This window comes from Patagioenas fasciata, chromosome Z (assembly GCF_037038585.1).
Source record: "Patagioenas fasciata isolate bPatFas1 chromosome Z, bPatFas1.hap1, whole genome shotgun sequence".
Lineage (NCBI taxonomy): Eukaryota > Metazoa > Chordata > Aves > Columbiformes > Columbidae > Patagioenas > Patagioenas fasciata.
This window is the reverse complement of record NC_092560.1, coordinates 52,098,273-52,123,681: the sequence shown is the minus strand read 5'-3', so window position 1 is coordinate 52,123,681 and position 25,409 is coordinate 52,098,273. Positions and strand designations below refer to the sequence as shown.

The following is a 25,409-nucleotide window of genomic DNA, read 5'->3' as shown; positions in this document are numbered from 1 at the left end:
TAATAATATTTTTTCTTGAGTACAAGTAAGATCAACAAGCACTCCTTTTTGTACTTACCACGTGATTTTTATGCCACTTCACTGGACACAGGGAGTAATATACTGGGTCTTTTTATTGCTCAAGTAGAAAGTGCTCATTACCTATTTATGTTTATATATAGGAAAAAAACAAAGAGTTGTTTCAAGTGGCATACATCACACTGTTGTAGTGGTTGATTTCCTCAAGATGGTCTTCTGGGGTTTTGGTGCAGTTTGTGGAGGCACAGTCGCAGGTCTTGGAGGAGGAAAGCTATTACTGGAACTTAACCCGAACCCTCCATTTTCCAGAGGAAATGGAGGCAGCGGAGGCGGTGGAGGTGGCAGAGGAGGGCACTGGTGTGGCAGCTTTCCTGCAACATGGACAGGCTCACTGTGCAAGTGCACCTCCCTGTTTTTAATGTTATACCGAACATCACAGTCAGGGCAATAGCCGTGGTACTGCACTTTTTCACTAAATCGTACCCGTTCTCGTGCTCCTGGCTGAGGACATCGCTCTTTCTCAGGTCTGTGCATCAGAGGCTGCACTGCAACTTTGTCCAAATTACTGTTCGGTATACAGCACATGTCTCCGTTTGGGATGCGGTTAGGTCCCACTGGCAAGCCCCCATTTCGCAGCAGGGTACCATTAGTCTTGACAGGGTTAGCCACAGGAGGCAGCCTTGGAGGCTTGTCACACTTGACGGGTGTCAGCCGTGGTGGAGGTGGGGGTGGATTCGGCTTCCGCAGCACAGTGAGGATGGCAGACGGGTGCACGGGTGGCTTGATGAGCGGTGCACTGCCCCGCACCTTCACTTTCTCTAAGCTGGAAGCTGTTGTGCTGCTGGAGCTACTGTTGAGCGTATCCGTTTTGGAACTGTCTGTCATCTCATCCTCGAGCTGCAGGTCAGATGTCAGTGTGTCAATCTGGTCAACCACCTGTGCAACAGTCAGAGGGAAAATGGTGAGAAAAGCTTGCCCCAGTGAAGGCACAGAAAAACAGAAGCACTCTCCACTATCAGTTTTGTCCTACCCAGAGCTGAAGCATCCATTTTTTTTGTTATCATTGTTTCTTTTTTCTTATCAACAGAATGCTCATACTCATACTCATACTCATACTCATACTCATAGGGATGGCTAGTTTGCTAACTCATCACCTGAATACGAAAAAAATACAACTTGAAACACTCTGGAATGAAATTCCATTTCTTTCCCTCTAGGCTTTACTTGGCAGTATCATTGTAAGTGAACTGTAATCCTTTAATATTATGCTTTGCCCTCCAGTGCAGGAGGAGACTGAATTATTTAACTTTAGCTGCTACATAACAGCTTCTGAATCCAAATCTTCTGTAGAATATCTTTTAACTCTGACCTTTCACACAGTCTAGATTTAAATATGCATTTCTGTATAGATGATATTATATACCTACAATCATAAATTGGGTACACTCTTTCTTTTTTTTTAACATAAATAAGGTACTGAAAAGCAACTGCCCTCTTGTATTAGACTGCAACATTTCCCTTTACGAATATTTTCCATAAGATCTGAGATCCTCTGAAGCAATCCTGAAATAGCATTTGCTGCAAGAAAATAAGAAAAGTAACTTGGTTTCCAAAGTTACAGGAATTTATCAATTTGTGCACTTTATTCCAAGATTTCCTCTACATCTGTTTGTAGTTTCTACAATGTTAGATCTCTTCTAGTCTTCCAGACTCCTTTTTCTGTTCCATTTTTTAGAGGACATACAACTGATGGTGCTTTTACTAGGTAGCAAAAACTTGCCATACAACACTTAAGAGCCCTTCCCAAAAACTGCATTTCACTCAGTACCTGGTTGAACAACTGTAGTTATATTCTATATGTAACTAGAACAGACACCACAGGAGCTACGTACACATTTAAAAACTTACCTTTATCCTTTACATCCTCACATAAAGTTATACATTACATAAAGTAATACATACATAAAGTAATCAACAGCTGAAATGTTACTAGCTAACTTTGATACATGAACAGAAGAAGGCTTGTAACATTGCATAGGGTCCTTATGAGAGACCTGTGACGCTCTGTAGGGAGAACTGGGAGGGGCACCCAAGTATATCTGAAATGAAACTAGATGCCTCCAGTTGTGCCACTGAATCAATTCTTCTTACCCCTTTGAGACTTTTATTTCTACTTCCTCCTCTCAATAATTTGGTCCTAATACTATTGATTTCAAAATAAGTCTATTTTAGAACAGTATAAGCCATATGTTAACTGTAAAAAAACAACAAAAAAAATCACTACTGAAGGCAGCAACTCTTTATTCAGTCAAACCAGTAACTCACTTATGTGCCCAGTGGTAAACAGTAAATAATGAAAGCAAAACCACCATAAAATGAAAGAGCACTTTAACCTCCACTGTGCGTACAGAAGCTAACAGTTGTGTAATATAAAATGTATAAAAATTCATAAGCAAGAATTGAGTTCAGTGCTTTCCTTCTTCTGAAAACAGCAAATATGCAGATAATCATGATTCAGAAAGAGAGCTTTCAAACATCTTTGAAAAAAATTTAAAATACTCATTTATTTGCTAAGAATAAAGACAAATTACACCCTCAAAAGACAGACATTAATTCACTCAAATAATCAGGATTTAAAGTATTAGCCTAGAAGTCAAAAGGTACAGTTGAACTCTGGTAACTGTCAGATCCCAAACATCTCCCACACAACTACTCTTGGAAATTTCAGAAGAAAGGCAGATAAACCACATCTGTAGTAAAACGACCCAAAATTCATAGAAGGAAAGACAGTTTACAAGAAAAAGAACTCACAGACCTAACTTTGTCACCTTACTTTACTTAGGCAAACCAAGGCAGAGAGAACTTCTCAAAATGAAACAGTGAATCTAAAGGTCCAAGGAAAATACAGTCATGTTCTGGGCACTAAGCCTGAAATTCACACACCCCTCTGCAAGATTAGCATGGATTTGTGTAAATATTAGGGTCTCCCTAAATATGGCTAAATACACTATTGAATCTTCTCCTGGAATCCAATATGTAATCTTTTAATAACCTGTAACAGCTACAGAAGGGATTGATGCAACAGAAACCAAACAAACTCCTTGGCAAGTAAAGAAACAAAAAAGACGCTGATAAACAGCCGCAGGCAAGAGAGAAAGGAAAGGTATATCCATAAGAATGCTTAAGACAGGATTACTGGATAGTGTGTACATGTGACACTACATTGGTCTATATTACAGTATTAGACAATACGAAGTTACAATACTTGGTTGATTCACATTGCTTAATAAGAGCTATATTGAAATGCCAAGAATAAGAATTGGTTTGTTTTTTTATTGGATTTTCCCAACAAAAACAAATTTTCATTTTCCTCTATTGCTTACCATGATAGTTCCCTCAAAGGGTACCTGTAATTGTACAGGACCTTGGAAATCAACATCACACATGTGAGGAAAAAAACAGCCATGGACTGCTGACGTGGTTATTGCAAAATTAGCTATGGATAAATCTCACAGAATTTACCCAAACAACATAGTAAATCTTCCTTACCTTAGTAAAATTCACTCATAATTTCCAATACCAAATTCCCAATGAAGAAAATAATAAAAATGCATTTCAATTTTAAGACACACACAACATTCTAATAATTTAATATATTTTTTCAGCATAGCCAGTCACAAAGGATGGCTTCTTTGCTTTATGCCTCATCTGCAACACAGATTGTCCTTGTTCCACACTATACAAAGTACTGTGTAGTTCATGCAATGTAATCCTAGAGAAATAAAATGTGGTGGTTATTATTTGAGACAGAAACATTAAAGTTGATATTCCACTGGTGGTGTGATGATACACTGTAACTATGCAGCACACGTCTATCACAAAATGGCAGACCCCGGTGATGAGAAAATTTGCATCCATTCAGACTGTCCTGACAGTGCAAAAAAATTCTCAAGAGTAACAGGAAAATCTGTTATTAACTGGTCTTGAAATTAAATTACTACAGAGTTTATCTTTTGCCCTCTGGGCATATATATAGTACACATCAGATTTTTTTTTTTTGCCACCTACCTATTTGTAAAACAAAACCAGCATGAAATAGCTCTGACATAACAACAGAGTTTATCTGTCCAGATTGATTCCCACCATAAACTGTGATTCTGTTTACTGCTATTTCTTTTTTGTTTGTTTGTTTCCATCCCAGAAGGAAAAGATCAAATAAGATGAAAACATAACAGAGAACTGGTGACTGACACAGTGAAACTGATGTAGTTAAAAAACAAAACAAAACAAAACAAGCAAAAACTGGTTGAAAAAATAGCCTTCATTTCACAACATGCTTCCTATAAAAGTAAAATAATACTGAGAAACAAAAAAGCTGCTCTAGTTGTGCAGTATCTGTTCATTTTTAGTTCTGGAATAAAACAGGACTTGATTCACGTGTACAAGCATGGGGGAGACACTCTTTTATAGCCTGAGGAACTCCTTAGCCATTAAGCTGATTTGAGCTCTGCAGAGACGCCCACTTCTCCCCTGCCAGTGATCTCCTGAGGTTTCAAGCTCTGTAGGATCCAGTGTGACACTCCTGAATGAATCAGGAAATCAGATAATCCCTAACCCCGTTCTGAGTTGTTACTGGACGACATTAGGTGCCCAGTGGGGATGGAGTTGGATTTCTCTAGTTGACTCCAAGAAATTAACCAAAGTCTGTTAACACCTGTACAGACTCAAAATATTTTATGCTGAAATTTAAATTGTTTGAGTCAAATCTCTCCTTATAGTATCATTTTATCCTTAGAAATATGTGTGGAGCTTTTCTGTCATTATTATTATTGTTATTATTGTTATTGTTAGTAGTAGTATTTTATATTTTTTTTTATTTTGACAAAAAATGGGTATCTTTACCACACAATGAGCTGAAAAAATAAATTGTTTGGATAAACCAAATTTGATGCAGATATTATGTTTATCCTTCACCACAAGTATACCGATTGAAAATTATTTTCTATTTTCCTACTAATTTATTTTTTTATGTAGTCACTCAAGCTTTTCTTTCCAGTAATACTTAAACTAGACAGAAGATCAACAGCATTTATAAAACATGTACATAATAATTTATAATCACCATTTAGCATCAGCAATAAATTGATGTGAATTAAATATCATCTCAAAACAGCAGGGGTGTGTTAAAAAATCAACAGTATATAACAGCAATTTACAAAAAAAAAAATCAACAAAAGTACAACTCGAGCTATGATTCACAATTATTTTGCTTTTTCTTGTTCTTTTGAGTTTTTACATAAGACACTCACTTGGGGAAAAAAAATAATCATTCAAATTAGAAAACAAGTACTCAAATGCACCAGTGCTTCTAAAACACTTAAGTCAGAGGGGCTGACTAACTCACCTTGTAAGCTTCCTCCTTGTTGAACACCTAACTGCAATAACAGCTTCAAGAAAAAAAAAAAATAGTGTTGTACGACAGTAGGAAGACCAGCGATCTTTGGTGAAGCAAATGAATACTATTGCTGTTGAGTTCTTGCTTGCCAATGCACTAACTTTTATACTTTAAGATATATTTTTAAACTTCTTTTTTTCTTTAAATCACTATTTCAAAAGGTTTTCTCAAGATAGCTAAACTAATAAATTGAATATTAAAAGAGTGTAGAAATATATAATTGAAAAGATAGTATAAAGTAATCAGGTGTACATTCCTCATACCGGCAAAATCCAGATCTTTACGTAGATGCTTGAGATGTTTTACAGATGAGCAATATTAATACATTTCTCTCTGCTTCAAGAGTTTTCTGGTTTGTGTTGTACACAAAAAACTAAAGAATGAGAACAAAACAAAGCCAAAAGGAAAATGATAGGTTTGTGGTTAAATCTGGAATTTGTTCTTAATTTTGTCAGATAATTTTAATGTTATTTTTCTGCTAAATAAATACTATGAATAATATCCACCAAAGAAGTGCAAATGAAATCCACAATAAGAAATCATTAGAAGCTCATCAAATAGGATATGTGGAAGTAAAAAATCCAGATTCCAGAGAGGTCAAAAATGAAATAAAGAACCTGTGCAGGAGCTGATAGACAGCCACCAGGAAGAAGAAAAGCAAACATGAAGTAACCAAGGATTGCTTCATGCTGACAAATTGCCAGGTAGTAGTTACTAAGAGCACGCAATGAGGCGAAGATCACTAGATGTTAAAATGGGACTGCAAAATAAATTAGTGATTCCATTCTGTATATCCTTAAGTAATACAGCATGGAAGTTGAAGAAACCAAAGTGAATCAGTGGATGACTGTTGTAAAATATGATACCCAAGAGTAAAAAAACTGTAAAAGAAGCTAGGAAAGAAAAGGCAGCCATGCCATATAAGAATACATCTAAAAAAGAGCTGAAAAATATTTGAGTTAATGGCTGAAGTTCTATGAGCATTTATGAGAAAGCCTGCTTGCAGAAGTTTATACGTGCAACTCTAAAATTTATGCAATATGTAAGATTGATAGTAACATTACATGAGTTTTTATTGCCACCTCACTAAGATTAAACTTGAACATAATTTGTGTGACATTTGTAAGACAGAACCATAAATAAACTGAGAGTGAAGATTACAGTTTGGAGACAACTTTCCTCCCTGTTTTCCCTCTCTGAAAGTGCACAGCACATTAAACTATTACAGAAAATGTAAATATCCTTGTTGCAGATAGAAGTAAGATTAGGTTATCTACTACTGAAAAAAATCTTTCCCAATGTGCATTTAGACTCAGAAATTCCGTGCTTCAACCATCAGTGTACAGAGAAGGCATCAGTACTATCCAAATAAGGAGGTCAAAATGACATAAAGGCTACTCACTCATCAAAACAAATTAAAAAATTTAAAAAAAACAAAGGGGAAGACACTGAAGTTGCAAACAATTTGCAATGCAAAGATATCCTACAATTATCCCCATTCCTCAATGTTAGCAAACCCTTATATTAAATTGCTTAAAAATATAGAGCCAGCAGAAAAGTATAGCTTTTCCACTGAGTTTAAACTGTAGTCCCTGTTTAAAGCAACTGAGAATTTTGTCCAAGAAAATGTCTTGTGATTATCAAAAGCAGTTTATGCTGGGCTAATATTTCCGTGTTTTGAGTTGTACTTACAAGTTTTGTCTGTTTTTTACCTCCTCTGCTAAGGCACTTTCATAGGTGAATATTCTAACTCTATTAGACTGATACTCAAACCTCCATATTTCTTACTGGATGCCAGGATCTCATTATAAGAGTCTAACTTGGCAATAAGACTAAACACGACACAGAAAGTAACAGTTTCTTTTACTTCTTAATTGTATCCTTAAACTTGTCTGAAAAGAGTATCTAGAATCAGTCACAAACACTTTTTGCAGTGCTTCTCAGTGTGTGATTATGCGATACACATCCACAAACGCATATATAACCTACTGAGAGTTTCATTATCTCCTCACAATAAATCTTTCACCAGGTTTGTCGTTTCTCTAGTTTAAAGGCAGCAGGAAACAAGGCAGTAAAGTACTGATATTCAATGAATATATAAACCACTAGCTGCACTCAATCTACCACAGACAATTGTGCTTTTTTGCAACCATTGAATAAAGAACCAAATTGCTTTTCTGAAAGAAAAGTAACATACTTTTAAAGATTCATAAACTTGTAAGTTCACAGAACTCCAGAATTACATTTTTTCCTAAGAAGTCCAGTCATTTTCACCATTTCATAAGTTTTTCAAAGTTTCATATGGATTTATAAGTAAGATTTCTTTTTTAGGATGACTTGTTTCTCTACAGGCTAGCTCCTCCCAAAAAGAGCTGCATCAGCAAAATGGAAATGGTACATAGCTGTGATATTACTTCTGAGATGGAATATTTATAATCTATATATTACTGTTTGGTTCTACACCACAGCAGCATGCAGCTGTGAGATTTAACAGTTTGTTGGAAGTTTTCTAGAAAATAGTTACAGGCAGTTACTGATCTTGATTGTAAATCAATCAAAGTCAAGTTAGGTCACGAGACTAGCACAAGTTTTTGCTTTCTTACTCGAAACTAAAAAAATTACTGGGGAAGGACCAAAATTAGGTGGTATTCTTTAATTTTAAATAAGTGCAGTAAAAATGTCTAAATTCCATTATTTTTGAAGCAATTCCAAAAACTTGTGAAATTTGACATGGATAAATTTTGCACTTTACATGCAAAAATTAACTATGTAACAAGCCAGAAGAATCAGCATGTAACTAACAATAAAATAGCAATCAGTTCTATCACAAAGAGGCCATTCTTGTCTTTAAGTAAGGCACTGGCAAACGTGCTATGTTAGTAGCTCTAATATCTCATAATTGCATCTCTAATCCTACCAGAAATTGTTAGCTTGCTATAATTACTACAGGAAACTTTATGACCAGCAGTCAAATTATGTACCTTCCCATCAACTTACTTCATTATTTCCTGTAGAGATACTAGTCCTGTGTTGACAAAAACGGAATGTTCGATACAACTCAGGACATAAATGAAGCTTTTTCCCCACCAAGTCTTTGCCTGTAAAACCTGAACCACCACAGAGCTAAAAACAAACAGAAGGGAGATCCTACAAACAGTGAGAGAGCCAGTACAGTTTAATCTGCATAACATCAGAATAAGATCCTGTTCTCAGGGTCTTATATTCCAGCATCAGTCATATCTTTTGCATTTGCCACAGCCCACTTTACAATGCGTGTGCATCACCCTCCACCCCCCTCCATCCCCAGTGAATACAGCTTCCTGATCAAAGAGAAATGGAATTAAATTTAGACTAAAAACAAGTTTATATAGTTGTGTAAGCTGAAAAATTGTAAATAGAAACCAAAAGAAGAGCTGTAGTAGGAGAGATAAGTGGTCTACTTAGTATAATATTGTGAAAAATTACAACAAAGCAGGTGCTTGTGCAAAAATACAATAGAAAAGTCACACAGAAATATTTCTGCAGAATCTTATACCAGTCTCACATAATTTCAATTTCAAGGATCTCTTAACAGATTTTGATTTAAGTAGATCTTGACGTATTTCTCTACTATGAACATACCCCTTTCTGCTTGAACCCACATAAAAGTTTTTAGCATCTGCAATATCCTACAGTTTCCCACCTTTATTACATGGACATGCCACCCACTCCTCTTTTGCTTGAGAAAAAAACACAGAAGCTTTTATAGACAAAGTGTTCCATGGACTTGCATGATACTTAATTCTGTAGCTGTTTTGTAAAACCACAGCTATGCAACAAGTCCTCTCAATCTTGTAGAACAAAGAGTAATAGCCCTACACAAGGAAGCAAAAGAATCAAACAGCTGGCTACACCAGCAGTCCTTCTGCTACCACTAATATGTTATAATAAAAGTTTTACTGTGTATCCAACAGAATTTTTGTATCTGAAGCTGTATTAATAAATAATCTTAACACTTTATGCTGAAATATTCTAGAATAGCACTAGGAATTAATCCGATATTTGAGTTAATACACACTTCCAGGCAGGTTTGAAATTCAGCTTTCAGGGGATGACTCTTATGGTAGCATCTCAGATAGTTCAGTCACCCATCCTGCAGCATCAACAAAATGCAAGGTTACTGTGAGACCTGTCACAATCCTATGCAAGCTTACACAACTCACATACATAAAAGAAAAAAACGCAACCACATGCAGTTGTTCTTTCCATCAGAAAGGATTATTTTCCTCGAAGGAATTGAAAAATAAATAGAAAAGGAAGTATGTTGCTCTCTGTGTTCCCTTTTAAGAACTTAACATAGCCATGGTAATTCCTCTGTGTACCCTTTTGGATGAAGTTTGCTAGGGAAACTGCTTGGAAGATCAGAGAGCAACAAAGGCAGGTATGTGGCATGAAGAACAGTAAAGTTATAGTTCCTGTCACACAGAAAAGAACTCTGATAAAATTATTATAAACAAAACCCTGAGAAATAAAAAACAATGAACCAACAACAACAACAACAAAATCCCTTTCTAGAATAGCAAGTGCAAAGAATATTTGTAACCAAAAAATAGCTGTTCTAAAATATTGACTGAACTAAGTCAGCATTCTTCATGAACGGTAACAGAATTTCACACTTCCAGTGAAATACTCATATCATCTTGCATTTGGCAATATAGGAAAGTAATTAATTTCACAACAGTAAAGAGGAATAATTCTGTTTTAATGTCACATCTAGAGACTCAGAGAAATGACACTTGTCTTAACTCTGGCAAGGGAGTGCAATGATTTCATACACAGCTCATTACCCTAGCTGAAAGGCAAACTGTAACTTAGACTCAATACTAAAAAAGAAGTCTCACCTCAAGTTATCAGCCATGACTTTCCTTTGCTCCCCTCTTTATCCATATTGAGGCAGCTCCCAAAACTATGTAAGCATAGCAAATCAATCCACATATTTGAAATAATATGTGGGAGACATATCTCTCTGAGCAGCAGTGTTACTGAGAATTGTTCAAGAACAGATCCCAACAAATCTGGAACAGCTCATTCTGAACATCAACAAAAGACTCACAACTAAATAAAAAGGTTTTTAAATACTGGAGAAATGAATTAGGACTAGATAATAAAATATAAAGAAAATTTAATTTCATATGACTCAGAAAGAAAACTGCAATTTAACAGGAAATCAGCAATTTTCCCTTTACTGTTACACTGATGTCAATTCTACTTTTTTATTATTATTTTATTTGTACTCTTCCGAGTTTAGGTTTGACAGTGTAGATATAGCCTGTTTGAACAATCAAGTTTGTGAAAGTACTGGAGCAATTCTCATTGTCATTTTAGGGAAACTGAAATCTACTTTTTATCCTGTCTCTGGAAGTGGCAATATAAGACTATGGTAAGGAGAATGTCCAACTACATTATTATTTGGCTTTCATACATTTTCTCCCGAATTTGTGGAATTACAAATTACATTTTCGAAAACACAAAGACCACAGACCTCTATTTTTATGCTATTAGATAGGAAAACACAAAACATTCAAAAGGATGAAGATGGACACGGACACACTTGATCAACTATTTCTGCATACATAATTTTTTAATTCATTGGCACAAATCATGAAATCTAAAAGACAAATTGCTAATCAGCATTCAATGCTTAAATACACATGTAAATACAAGTAAAAATGCTTCCCTGTAAAACACTCAAGAGAATTAATGTGGAACTCTTGTGTACATGTTTCAGTACTACTCTCTGTCAGTGGACTTCTTTTGTTTAGTATAATGAGGCCAGAGAATACCACAGCTGTGAGACTTCGGTGTGTCTCCTGGATCAGAAGTATCTTCCTAAATCAGCATTTTAGAAGCTGCGGCTTACTACTGCTTTTCTCTCTCAAAACAGGTAAACACAATTGAAAATAGGTATATGCTGACAAAAGCTAAGGAATGGTTAATCTGTGCATTCTCGTTATTTATAGTGTTTTCTAAACAAAAATGTTATGCCAGCTGAAAATGCAGCACCATAAAATGTTGGAATTTTAGTCCCTACATAACAACCTCGGTTACAAACATTAGCTCATAATGACTACAAATACAGTGATTTGCCTAATCACAGATAATGTTAATTTAAATGAATGCTAAATATTCGTCTAAGCTCTTAACTATTACTATGAACAGCATGTAGGAGTTCCTTAAAGTATGTGTATCCCCAAACTATTAATGTTCACCATGGAAACTGAAAGTTCCCCTGTAGGATTAAAAAATTTAAAATTTCAAGTAATCATATAGTTTCCTAGGTACTCTTCAGATACATTAATAACAGCTATTGTGAAGAAACAAACAAACAAACAAACAACTTGTAACATTATAGCTCTGAAAAAGAATTTAAAATATGTAGCACATGCAAAAGAATTTTCTGAAAACTTAGTAAACAACTCTATTACTATTCTTTTGTGTTAACTCCAGTCTTAAGCACTAGGTATGCTTCTTCAATTTTACATCAACCACCAGGCAGAATATTAATCGTCACCCTTCCTTTTCCTCTGACAGTGTAACAGAGACTCCAGAAATGAATGTTAAACATCCTTCTGTTCCAAAACCAAAAAGACATTCCCCACGAACAGCCAATATATCTTTTGGAGACTATATGTTCGGCTGGAGGATTTTTTGACTGAAAGGATTTTATTAGTGAAATACTACTCTGAGTCTAGATGCCTCCATATTTTAATATTTCTGCATCATTTCTGTTACAGCTCCAAAGCCACATTTAAGTCCAAGTGAAATTGTGCAAAGAATTTACATTAATCTGGAAGTACTGATTCCAAGCCTGTTGGACACTTATTAAAATACAGTTTCAACAGAGTTGAACAGAACTGGAGGATTTAGCTTAGTAGACACATTTCAAACTAGTTTCTTTTGGCTTCAAAACACGACCTCAAATTTCACAAGCCATTAAATTTCATTCTAATTAAAAGTTTGAACAAATCCAAAGTTCAAAGCAAATTTTAGATTAAGAAACAGCACCGTCTGCTTTTTACAGTGAAAACATACTAATACAGTAGGGTTTTTTTCTTCAGATATACCTGTAATACTCTTTCTATTGATATGGTTTTTTTGAAAGGAAGAGTTTCTATTCACGCAATGGGTTACAGTGTCTGGCTGGATAAAAAACCCTGTTCTTGACAATGATGATTATTATTAAAAAGTTGTATAACTTGTTCATCTGAGACCTCTAAAAATGGGTTAGATATATTATCCCTCTTGCACTCCCAATGAGCTGCTGGCAACATCTGGAACTAAGTGTGCTGTAGAAATGGTTCCAAGAATAATAGAACAAAAAGATGTGTAATATTGACCCTACTGGAGGCTTCTTGGGACTCAATTTGACTTTTTCCATCTAGTTGTAGTGGCAGAATACATGACAGGAGATAGCCCATGGTGAGCTTATACCATTAATAAATAATCCTAATGAATCAGCTAAACCCTGCTACTAAAGAGAGTAATTGCTATGAACCATGCAGGTTTGAAATGAATACTTGGTTGCCTTTTAATTATTGCTCCAAGTTAAATGACTTCTGTTTACAATGCATCACAACATATTTAAAGACCTTAATTAAAAAGTTATAGAATATTCTATCTTAATATTTATGGATAACATTTTTTCATATTCTTTTAAATAAAATTATACATGTGCATAAGGGAAATAATGAAAGTAAGTTTTATCTCATCTTTGGTTCTGTATACATTATGTATGTCAAAATGCTTTAAAAGTTCATTGAGTCTCAGCTCTTCATGGCTTTGACATCAACTACTTTTTTGATTCAATATGCTGAGTATCTGAATAAAGATAAAAACAAAACAGTCTTCTCAACATTTTGTTCCCTTAGGCAGATATATAACTCTGTTCTCTTCAAGTTATAAGTACAATTTATATGTATTTTAAACAGTGAATGAGAGCAAACTGTAGCTGAGGATTTTTTTTAAGTAAATAATATAATTAAATGATTTTGCAATAATTACAGTATTCCCATCAGCATAATATGAACATTGCCAAGACAGTTATTTAAAAAAATTCAAAGTAAATAATGTAATCTAATGTTACACATTTACATAGATGTTTGCTTACTGTACAGTTAAAGCTGAATTTAATCAAAATCGCTTATTTCAGAGCTTGAAATAAAGCTTTCTTTCTGTCTTCCAGTTAAAAAAATAACAAATACCATAAATTAAGGATACATAGGAAGCAAAGGTGAAGGAGCAGAGTTTACAGCTAATGTTTGCTATGAGATACACATCCTATTTGCTGAGCGTTAAAAATGCTTATCTAATACCTTTAGGATTTAGGAAGTCTTCTGTTTTCAAATCTTGCATTTGTACTATTAATCACCCTAACAGAAAACAAAACAAAACAAAACCCAGGAAATTTGTAGCTCAGGTATTTCCAGTACTTTTGAAGGAGGTAATTGTTTCAGAGTGTGCTAAAACACAATACCGTGGATGTTTTTCAAGCAACAACTAATAATTTTTTGTCCTTATAAGATCATTAGCTCATGTTTTTGGCACTATTACATGCTGTTCTAGTTTTATTTCTGGTTAAACATCAGGTAGGTTATAACATAAGAAAACAGAAAGTTTTTCCTCGCTTTTGCACAAGATGCAAAGAAGCTTGGCCTATTATGCCTGTAACATATCTAAACTCCTAGCACCACAGAACTTTCAAAAGATAATCTGTCCATCTGACATGGTATGTGGTGGTGCACTCAGTACCATGACACTGTATTTTTACTGCTTGTGGTCCAGTCCCTCTCCTGTGTATTTAGTTCAGATGTCTCTGCATCTGTGCACAGGTTTCCCTTGGGTTAAGTTAATTTTGCTATTTTTAACGTAAGACAGAGACACAACTTACCAGAAGTATTAATTAAAGGCTGAAGGTGAAATCTGAGAGGTGTGTTTCCCTCAGTAAGTGAATAGTTGCATTTCAACAGGAAACTGCAGTTATAGACTACACTGATGCACAGAACAGAACACCATTTCCAAACATATTTGCAGAACACACTGGTTTGCAGGATGGGGGAGCAACGCCCTGTCTCAGTCATGCAGGGTAGTAAACTGTAGTTAAGATACAGCAAAGCTACTCCAAATTTCCAACCAAAGATAAGGTCAAAATGATTCACTCCTTGAAACAAATTGTTGAGAATTAGCCTTGGAAGCTTTGTTCTGGTTTTTGGTTTCCCTATAGAAGCATTTTCAGTTGAGTTATGTTGTTAACAAAAAAGCTATGCAATACTTATGTTAAAGTTATGTATATTAATAATTACTTCTGTATTTACTATGTCAATATGAGGAAAATCTGACTCAAACTCCATGGAGAGAATAGGTAAAAAAATAAGTCTTCTGTGTTTGCTGGACCTTCCTTTTTGCATTGTCTTCTGGAATTTACAAGACATGAATATCTTTTTTTTTTTTTTTTTTTTTTTAGTAAATATAACAGGCAAGCAGCACAGCTTCTGCTCTGGTTAATCATGCAATCCCTCAAGTACAAAATAATTTCTTTGATTGCCACCCACATTACTAATCCACTTTGAAGAGTCCTCACATCCTGTCCTTAAAATTGCCAATCCCTTTCTGATAATTGAAGCACTTGTGGCAGTAGGAATGAAATGTTTTGTACCTATTGTGTTGAAGCAGTCCTTAGATGTAAATAGTGGAATTTTTCCAGTACTGTTGGCAGGATGCACAGAGAAGCACTAGGAAAAAAGACAATGTGCCGACTTCTGCTGCTATCCTGTGGAGGTCATCTTGGTTTGCTTTATTTCAACTGAAAATGCAGTGCTACTGTTCAACAAAACATGGCCGGAGGGAAAAAAAAGAGGTTACATACAACAGTTCTTGTACATGCATTAACATTTTATCACAAATCTCATCTGTTGTATACAACATAATCAATTATCACTGAAGAAATAATATTTTTCTTTTCTGGGCTACTAGTGAAAGGAAAATTATATAATTAAGCTTTACATTTCTAATTCATACTTTGATACTAGACCTAGAATTTTAGAGCCAAGGTTTGCACATTTGCAACGCAAACATAAGATGCAAATGTAGATACTCGGGGTACACACTCATAAAACAGGCCTGTACACCAAGGTACAGAGAATATATGCCTAACACAAGAAAGTGCTGCAAACCCAGTCAAAAATATAATCTGTACTTGAAAAATAAAGCAATTGTGAAACACTTAAAGAAAAAGCAAGGTCTGCAAATTATTTTATAGTTTTAAATGAAAATTATTTAAACCCTTATGGAATTAAATTAATTAAATTAGCTTAGTACTATGTACTGTTTAATATCTGTGTCTAATTTCATTGTTTATTTCTGTGTAGTGTGATAATGACATACACCAACGACCTTCTTAACAGAACGTACTACAGAAAATGTCAGGAGATAAAAACACACAACCAGAATGTATGAACAAGGATCATAGTTACTGCTACTATTCTTAACATCAGAACAGTTAAGACAAAAGCAGCTCTGCAAAACATCACAAAGATTTTTAAATGTTTAAGTTTTCCCCAACTCTTCTCTCTTGTTTTATATACATTATCGTACAAGTATTGTTAAATGAGTATATGCAATATTATATGCATCTTTTACACCTGCCATCAAATATTTATAATTTGTCTGATTAACCCGGTGATCACTGTATTTTTTTCTTTTCACTTGGTTAGTAACATACGAGGGCTGAACCACATTTCTAGCCAAAGAGTCACAATAGCGGCCTTTTGGCATGGATAAAACCATTAAAAAAAAAAAAGTGTTCACTGATGATGACTCTCTAGACAATTACAGCAGGTAGTTTTGTCATTCTTGATTTTACCTCAAATATTTTTAAGGTCAAATTTTCCCCCCTCCTCCAGATTAAGAAGTGTAAAAACACCACCATGATGATGCAAAAAACCCCATCACGATTAATTCATTGAACATGCTCCTATCCAATCACAGATATTGCAGCAGAAGGAATAATTCATAATGTGTTTTTCAACTCGTTTTCTGTTTGTGACAGAAAAAAAAATCACAATTGCTTTCAATATAGATGTTATGTCTTCAAATAATTCATGATCTACAAATGTAACTGTTGTGTTAACTCAAGAAAGGAGCTTCATCTTTACATGATACTGTTTTTCTCCATACCCTTTATCTCTCATCCATTTAGACTGTACACTCTGAAAGAAGACTAACATTTCTCTTGTGTAAAATATGTGCTATCTAATTACTGTTTATGGGCTTTCTAGGATTATTAGAACAAATGGAGTTAATAGGCAAAATAGAGTCCTGACAGCTAAAAGATTGAATCTTTTATGCATTGGAACTCTGCTATGGTTTCTGTCAAAAAAGTATAACCACATTTCAAATAATGAAATAAGGACATAGTTCCCTTAATTAAATCAGTATGTTTCTATTAACTGACATCAGATTCTGGTCTATAGATAAAATAAGGATCCTCACAGCAATAAGTATAATCTCAAATTCTAGCGCTGTTATCTAAAAAATCAGAAAGAGAACAAAGAAAATATCATGATGGCATAAAGTAGGCAATAATAAGAGGAAACCATGAGCTAAGCTGTTGTGGAGATATGCAACATATTCATCCATGCTGGCATTTTTTACTGGTGGAGTGAAAGAGAGAAATGCTGAGCAAAAGAATCCGTATTTTTTTTTTCCCGGAGCTGTAGGAAGTGGTGAACCCTAGTGAAAACAAAACAAAACAAAACAAAACACAAAACAAAACCACATACAAAAAAACACAACAACAACCAAAAAAACCCAAATCAACAACCAACGAACCAACTAACAATAACACACCGATAACACAGTTCCTTCCATGGCTAGTAAGAGCAGTAGAGTTACCTTTAATCCTTCTATATAAGGGCACGGTTTAGATAAGAGAATTCAGGAACATACAAATAAATAAATCCAGGCTGTGAGAATTAATCTCCTGAAGAATACAAATTTAAGGCAGGCTGCAATTATTTGTTTTATTCATAATAAACCAGGAGAATTTACCGAAAGCTATACATCAGACTTTAATTTAAAAAACCCTCAGCTGAGCTAGAAAACCAACTGCATCTCACTCTCAGATTAATGTGTTTACTTACAAAAAGAAGCAAGCAGTAATATCTCTATAAGACCAGCCTAATGGCTGGAACAAAGCACTCTGCCTTTCAAACACACAGGATCTTTAATAAGCAAGGAAAAAAAAAATACTAATTCTAGGTTTTACATCTTTCCAGTTTTCTGCCCAGTTCAGCTCCTTTATACATCTACTTCATTCTCTCAATAAAAGCTTTGAAAAAGAAAGATGAAAAAAAGCAGATAGGCTCATCCAAATTCTCTACTAAAAACAGACACTATGCTCCAACATTTCATTTTGTGTATTCTACCAAAAAAGGTGAAAATTAATTCTTCTGATCTCAGAAGTTAGGGGAGAAATAATTTCTTTTCATTATGAATAATGAAGACACAGCAGTCTTAAATCCATGAGCTATGAAATATTTTCATCAGAGAAGCAATGTTCAATGAAAATCAAATTGAATTCTATTTTCTCTTGACTCCTATTGCCTTGTAAAATCTTTTGAAATCCATTATTTGAAGATATTGCAACTGTCCATTACACTGTACACTTCTATCACACTATTTATAATCCTCCACCTTGTTTTGATTAAACATGTGAACAAAATTAAACACAGTTTTCATGATCTCAGTATCTGACATTTCACACACCTATTTGCTCTTCAGATATTTCACTGTTATCTTGTGCCAAACAACTTCCCTGCAGTCATTGGTCCAGTACAAAATATTTAACATTTGAGTCAAAGCAAAAGTAAAACCATGTTGGTTCAAGGCATAACTGACATTTACATGGGTCAACTTTCAAAGCAGCTATAGCTAAAATGAATAAAAATCATTTCCTTAATATGCAGTAATAAAAGAAAATTAATTCTTTTTCCATTGAGCTTCTGTTCTGGTCACGGGCACAAACCACTGTATTCATGTTCATAAAACCTGAACATGGAAATTTACTAATTGCTACAGTTTCTAGACATCACTATTCCAGATTGCACCTCTGCGAGGTACCAAAGTAACTGCTCTAGTAATATTAAACAAGCCATTAAAATTTTCATATTTAATCATACCACGCATGTGCAACACCCACCTAGCAAGTAAAAGTGTAAGAATAATTCAGAGTCCTCAAAGCGTAGTAATCATTAGTAGCACCCAACTCCAAGAAGAAATATGGTGACTGTCCTAATGCTGCTCTATGCTTCAAAGCTACACAGGTCACAACTTTTAAAGTAGTGACTGTATCACTGAGTGATAGATAATATTCTTGCTTTCTACAAGAGAGTGAGAAGAATATGCAAGAATGCATCTTTGCATGAAAGAGTGTAGCTCCTGTACCAGCACTATGCACATCCGTCAGGAAGCACCAGGGAGACCCGTGTAGCAGTCGAGCCTGAGCACTTTCCCTGTGCTGCCCACCCTGTGGCCAATGGTGTAACATCAGGCATCATGTTTCAGATCAGCTGCATGCTATAAAGTTTTGCTAGTCTAAACACCTTATCTAGACCTTGAGGACCAGTCACCGCCTCCCTGGCCTCTTCTGCCATCAAAGCTGACCTGTGTCAGTGAAACAGAGCTCTTGTTGGCTTGTGGTCTCTGCTGCACTGGGTGTTCAGCCATGCCTGCAGAAAAGTTTCCTCTGTTGGCCTCTACTCTGACTGCACTAGAAAAGTCTCTGCTGCCAAGACACCAGGCATAAAGAAAGCAGGAGACTTTACTGTAGCTTTGGAGCTACTTTAGAACATTGGAAAGCTAACAAGGGGGACGCTTTTGTGCGTGTTTACTACAGGCCACCTGAATAGGAAGAGGAAGCTGATGAGGCTTTCTACAGACAGTTGAAAGTAGCCTCACAATCGCATGTTGTGGTTTTCATGGGAGACTTCAGTCACCCTGACATCTGCTGGGTAGGCAACATAGCTGAGCACGCACAGTCCAGGAGGATCATTGATGACAACTTCTTGACACAGATGGTGGAGGAGCCAACAAGAAGAGGTGTGCTGATGGACCTTGTACTAACAAACCAAGGTTAGAGATGAGAGGGCTGGGGGTAGTCCCAGTTGCAGCAGCCACAAGATGGTGGAGTTCAGGATCCTGCATGGAGGAAGCTGGACAGTAAGTAGGATTACAACCCAGGACTTTAGCAGGGTGAACATTGGCCTCTTCAAGGTCCTGCCTGGAAGAAGAATCCCATGAGATAGGGCTCTAGAAGGTAGGGTGTCCAAGAGAGCTGGTTAACATTCAAACATCACTTCCTCCAAGCTCAACACCAATGCATCCCTATGAGCAAGAAATCAAGTAAAGTGAGTAAGAGATCAGCATGGATGAGTAAGGAGCTTCTGTAAAAACTCAGGTGGAAAAAGGATGTTTATGTAATGCGGAAAAAAGGGACAGACCACCTGGGAGGAATATAAGGAGGTTGTTACAATATTCAGGGATGCAGTGAGGGAAGTCAAGTTCCACTTGGAAGCAAATCTGGCCAGGAATATCAAGGACAAGAAGAAGGGCTTTTTGAAGCATATCAGCAACAAAAGGAAGGTTAGGGAAAACGTAGGTTCGCTGCTGAATGAGGTGGGTGCCCTCATGGCAGAGGGTACAGATGAGGCAGAATTACTGAATGCTGCCTTCTCTTATTTACTGCTAAGACCAGCCCTCAGGAATCCCAGACGCTAGAGACAGCAGAGAAATTCTGGTGAATGGAAGACTTTCCCTTGGTTGAGGAGGATCAGGTTAGAGATCGTTTAGGCAAACTGGATGTACACAAATCCATGGACACTGATGAGATCCATCCATGAATGCTGAGAGAGCTGGCAGATGTTATTCCTAAGCCATTCTGGACGTCATCTCCAAACATGTGGAGGAAAAGAAGGTTATCTGGAGTAGTCAGCATGGAATCACCAAGGGGAAATCATCTTTGACCAACATGATAATCTTCTCTTATGGTATGACTGGCTGGGTAGACAAGATAAGAGCAGTGGATGTTGACTACCTTGACTTCAGCAAGGCTTTTGACACTGTCTCTCACAACATCCTCATAGGCAACCTCAGAAAGTGCAGGTTAGATGAGTGCATGGTGAGATAGACCATGAGCTGGCTAGATGACAAAGCTCAGAGGGTTGTGATCAACAGTGCATAGCCTAGTTGGAGACCTGTAGTTTGTGGGCTTCCCCAGGGACTAGTACTGGGTTCAGTCTTCTTCAACCTGTTCATCAACGACCTGGATGAAGAGACTGAGTGTATCCTAAGCAAGTTTGTTGATGATACCAAACTGGGAGGAAGGGTTGATAAAACAGAAGGCTGTGCCGCCATTCAGTGAGACCTGGACAGGCTGGAGGACTGGGCAGAGAAGAACCTGATGAAATTGAACAAGGGCAAATGTAGGGTCCTGCACCTAGGGAGGAATAACTAGGGGACCAGTACAGGTTAGGGGTGGACCTGCTGGAAAGCAGTACTGCAGAGAAAGATCTGGGATTTATGGTCAACAACAGGTTGATCATGAGCCAGAAATGTGCCCTTGTGGCCAAGAAAGCCAATGGAATCCTAGGGTGCATTAGGAAAAGTGTGACCAGCAGGTTGAGGGAGGTTGTCCTCCCCCTCTACTCTGCCCTGGTGAGGCCACATCCGGAGTACTGTGTCCAGCTCTAAGCTCTCCAGTTTAAGAAGGACAAAGTATTACTGGAGGGAGTCCAGCAAAAAGTTATAAAGATGATCACAGGCCTGGAGCATCTTTCTTATGAGGAAAGACTCAGAGAGCTGGGTCTGTTCAGCCTGGGGAAGAGATGGCTGAGAAGAGATCTCATAAATATTTACAAATATCTCAAGGGTGGGTGTCAAGAGGATGGAACCAGACCTTTTTCAGTGGTGCACAAAGATAGGATGAGGGGTAGTGAGCACAGATTTAAACATAGGAGGCTCCACCTGAATATGAAGAGAAACTTCTTTACTCTGAGGGTGACAGAGCACTGGAACAGGTTGCCCAGAGAGGTGCTGGAGTCTTCTTCCCTGAAGATATTCAAAACCCACCTTGAGACATTCCTGTATGATCTGGTCTAGGTGAACCTCCAGAGGTCTCTTTCAATCCCAACCATTCTGTGATTCTGTCATCAAGAAGTATGAACTAAAATGTAAGTTGGAAAAAATCTCCAGTCTCCAAGGCTTGCCCTGGATCAGTAAAAGTAACAGAATGCTTGCAGATTTTGCTCCCAGTCCTGGGAAACATAATACATTTTCCACTATTTCTCCTGAGATACCTGAGAGGTGGAACTGATACCCCTTTCCAACTGATATCCTATTGAGGAACAACATTGCAGCATTGCATTGATCTGTCAGGCTTGGGGACAGATCAGTGAATAAGAAGTTACTTTGCCCCTTACTACCTCATAGTTCAAGCCCAGGATTTTTTCTGAGGGAAGATTCTATAAACATATTTTTTACTGCATTCTGAATCTTAACCTGTAGAAAATAATTTGGCTGCCTTGAATGACAGATTTGTCTATTTAAGGGTACAAAAACCTCTAAGAATAGGGTCTCTACTGCAAAACAATATGCAGGTCTTCTAATTCTTTCTAATGTATAAAAATTGCATTGTATCAAAATATAGGTATGTAGGTTTGATGAACACTCATCAAAGAATTTGTACAATTACGATTTATTGTGTTTAACATACAAAACAAGGTTTTTTTACTTTCCTAAAGGAAGAATCATAGAATGTCCTGAGTCAGAAGGGACCCACAAGAATCTTCAACTCCACTTCTGTCCCTGCGTATCACAACCCCACAGTTCACAGCATGTGACTGAGGACATTTTCCAGTCTCTTCTTGAACACTGTCACGCTTAGGGCCATGCCTTCCTCTCTGCGGAGCCTGTTCCAGTGCTCCACCATCCCCTGGGTGCAGAACCTTTTCCTAATGTTCAACCTAAAACTCCCCTGGCACATCTTCCTGCCATTCTCTCAAATTCTGTTGTTGGTCAGCCAAGGGATCAGTGCCTGCCCTTCCTTCTCCCCTTGTGAGGAAGCTGTGGCTGTGATGAGGTCTCCCCTCAGTCTCATCCAGGCTGAACAAACCAAGAGACTTAAGCCACGCTTCATACAGCTTCCTCTCCAAACCCTTCACCAACTTTGTAGCCCTCTTCTGGAGAGGAGCAGGTGTACTTCCTTTATTCTGTAGTGGTTTACTGGGTTCAAATTCAATATTGTTTATTGTCTCTCTTCATCAGATATATTTCCACTAAATAGTATTTCTGATTAAAAAGTTTTTTCTCTCTTGTAATTGCTTTTCGTTCCCCTAATGCTACATAACTTTGATTTTTAACTTCATACCAGGTTTAACAACAATATAATGTGTTGGGAGTGATACTGTATTAAATAAAACAAGCTACTGAATAAATTTTAGGGAGATTTTCTGTAGATATAAAAGATAGGCCAGCCAACTTTTAGAGCTATGTAAAATGTTTTTCATAACACATTATTTGGATTACTTTTATTCACCTTCAAGGAGGGAGTATCTGCCCATAAAGAAGTCACAGAATTATGCAGGTTAACCCATCAATGAAAATATTTCTTTTGTCAATGTGTTTGGCTAGGTAATTTTTTTAGAGAACAACAAAAAAATGATGATCAGAATATTGTACTTCTAGTCCAAGAAATGATGGCCTAGTTCTGTATTTGAAAATATTATAATGTGGGTTTATTTCTCTGCAAAGCTTCTTATGCATCAAAGAAGATTTACATGAACAAGACTAAAGAGTACTCAGACCAGTGATTACTATTTCCTTTGAAAAGGAGATACAGTCAAACACGAGTTAGCTTTTTAATACATTTCATTGGTCAAATGGCATTTGTGAGGTGACTGAAAATGAAAGTGATTATCCTGGTTACTGAAAATATCATTAAAATAGCCATTCACTCTTCACGCTTGTATTATCCCACATGATAAAAACAGCAGGCAGCTTTGAAAAAAAAAAAAAAAAAAGACCAGTTGTTTTGAAAAAATAAGGCTTTATCCTGAATCCCCAAATCAAGCAACTGACATTTACAAACAAAAGACCCAGACCTCTAGTTCAGTATGCTTGGCCCAAAATACAATTTAATCACCCAAGGATAAGTGATCCTCCATTGATTTCACAGCATACTGTATATTCCTGACTTGGAATGACATGGCAAAAGCTTCAGGGATTAACATCACCATGACTGTCCATAAACCACGCTCTCCTGATGAAACTTCTGTATCACATGCAATAACTTCAGATCCAGACAACTCTCAGCAGCATCAGGTGGTGCTCAAAACCTGTTTCACCACAAGGCTCAAAACCTGTTTCACCAAACAGGCCCCATGGCTGAGGTAGTGTTGACTGGCTGTGCATGTCCAGGGATATGGTCTGTGCTACTCTGTCAAGTCCTGGGAACTCTAAGTGCTTTCAAATTCAACAAAAGTGGGAGTAAGCTATTTAGAGTATTTCATCCTTACTGAAAGCACTGCCTTATCTCAAACACGTGTACCACATTTCTCTTGTGTATGGCAAATGCACTTTGTTTCGAAACAGGTTTATTTTTCAATTTATATGCATATTAGATAAACATAGTTTATTATGAACATATATATATATGACATACATATATGTATAATCATATAAAATATTCTGTTAATTTTGTGCAAGTACTTGCAAAATAATAGCTTATAGAGGCATAAAATGCCAATTAACAAAGAACGAAACATAAGGAAAAACTTGGTTGGTGGTAGCAGTAAGGAAAAAAACATGGTCTTCCAGAAATTATTTTACTTCATTAATAAAAAAAAAAAATAAACCCCCCTCTTTTGAAGATGTGCACTCTTTTCAGAGTACAGGACATGTATAATGTGCTCAACCAGGCAGCAGAATAAATTATTTGAGACCACCTAAATTGTTTTAAGAAATTAATAGCTTCTGAAGAGTGTTTAAATTATTAAAGCACCAAATAGATCTAAAGTATCCTTTATACAAGGTGCTCCAGGCCTGATTCCCATAGTGTTATTCAAATTTAACAGAAAGGTACACAGAGAGAGGTGCGCGGAATCAGGTACTGTGAAGAGATGAGAGGAATGTAGACAGATCCAGCCCAGGATACAGGAAAACGTGAATGGAAGTCCCCTGCTCTGGAGAACAGCTGACAAAATCAGAATGTTTTCTCTGTTTATGTGCACTTCATCATACAGAAAACATTAAAATGTGTGCAGTAAGGTCAGCCAAGGGGAACGCTTGTAAAAAGTGCAGCAGAGAGGGGCATTTAAAAAACTAAGCTTGACAAAGAATTAATAAGATCTTATGCAGTAAAATTTTATGCAGGAACATCACGAATGACTTAATAAGCCTGATTTCCATACGCTGAGGTCTGAGTTCAGGTTATAATATGACTACTTTTATGGTAACAGCATAAATTACTGCAATTTCATGTTTAGATCATTAAATTGAATTCACAAATAGGCATTTATTAATTCATAAATACTTGTGATTATAAATGACCTATTTACTAATGAAAGTTTATGAAAAGAAAATCCAATAAGTTCATCTCTAGAAATACTAAGAATATCAGTACATAAATTTTCCTATAAACACTCACCTTGCAATCCTAGAATAAAATATCTTTGCTGCTAAGAATCAATGAAAGATTATTGCCCACCAGGAGAAAGACAACTCAGATTAATCTTTTATTTAGTTTTGGTATTCCTTATTGTCATGTTCCAGCTAGAATGACAGGTTGCAATATTAATTTGTTAGAAAATAGCTAAGTTTTACACTAAGACATATCTCCACACACAAC

At 36.4% G+C, this 25,409-nt stretch overlaps 1 protein-coding gene across 4 annotated transcripts in view; it reads right to left on the bottom strand.

Moving 5' to 3' along the window:
- The window catches only part of PRR16 (proline rich 16), a 155,157-nt gene that overhangs the window by 50,423 nt on the left and 79,325 nt on the right, over positions 1-25,409 (bottom strand). For all 4 annotated transcript variants that reach the window (XM_065861189.2, XM_065861190.2, XM_071802204.1 and 1 more), the window contains one exon: positions 59-954. In XM_065861189.2, the coding sequence (XP_065717261.1) occupies positions 196-954 (759 nt within the window). In that variant the 3' untranslated portion in view covers positions 59-195. The remainder of the gene's footprint in view (positions 1-58; positions 955-25,409) is intronic.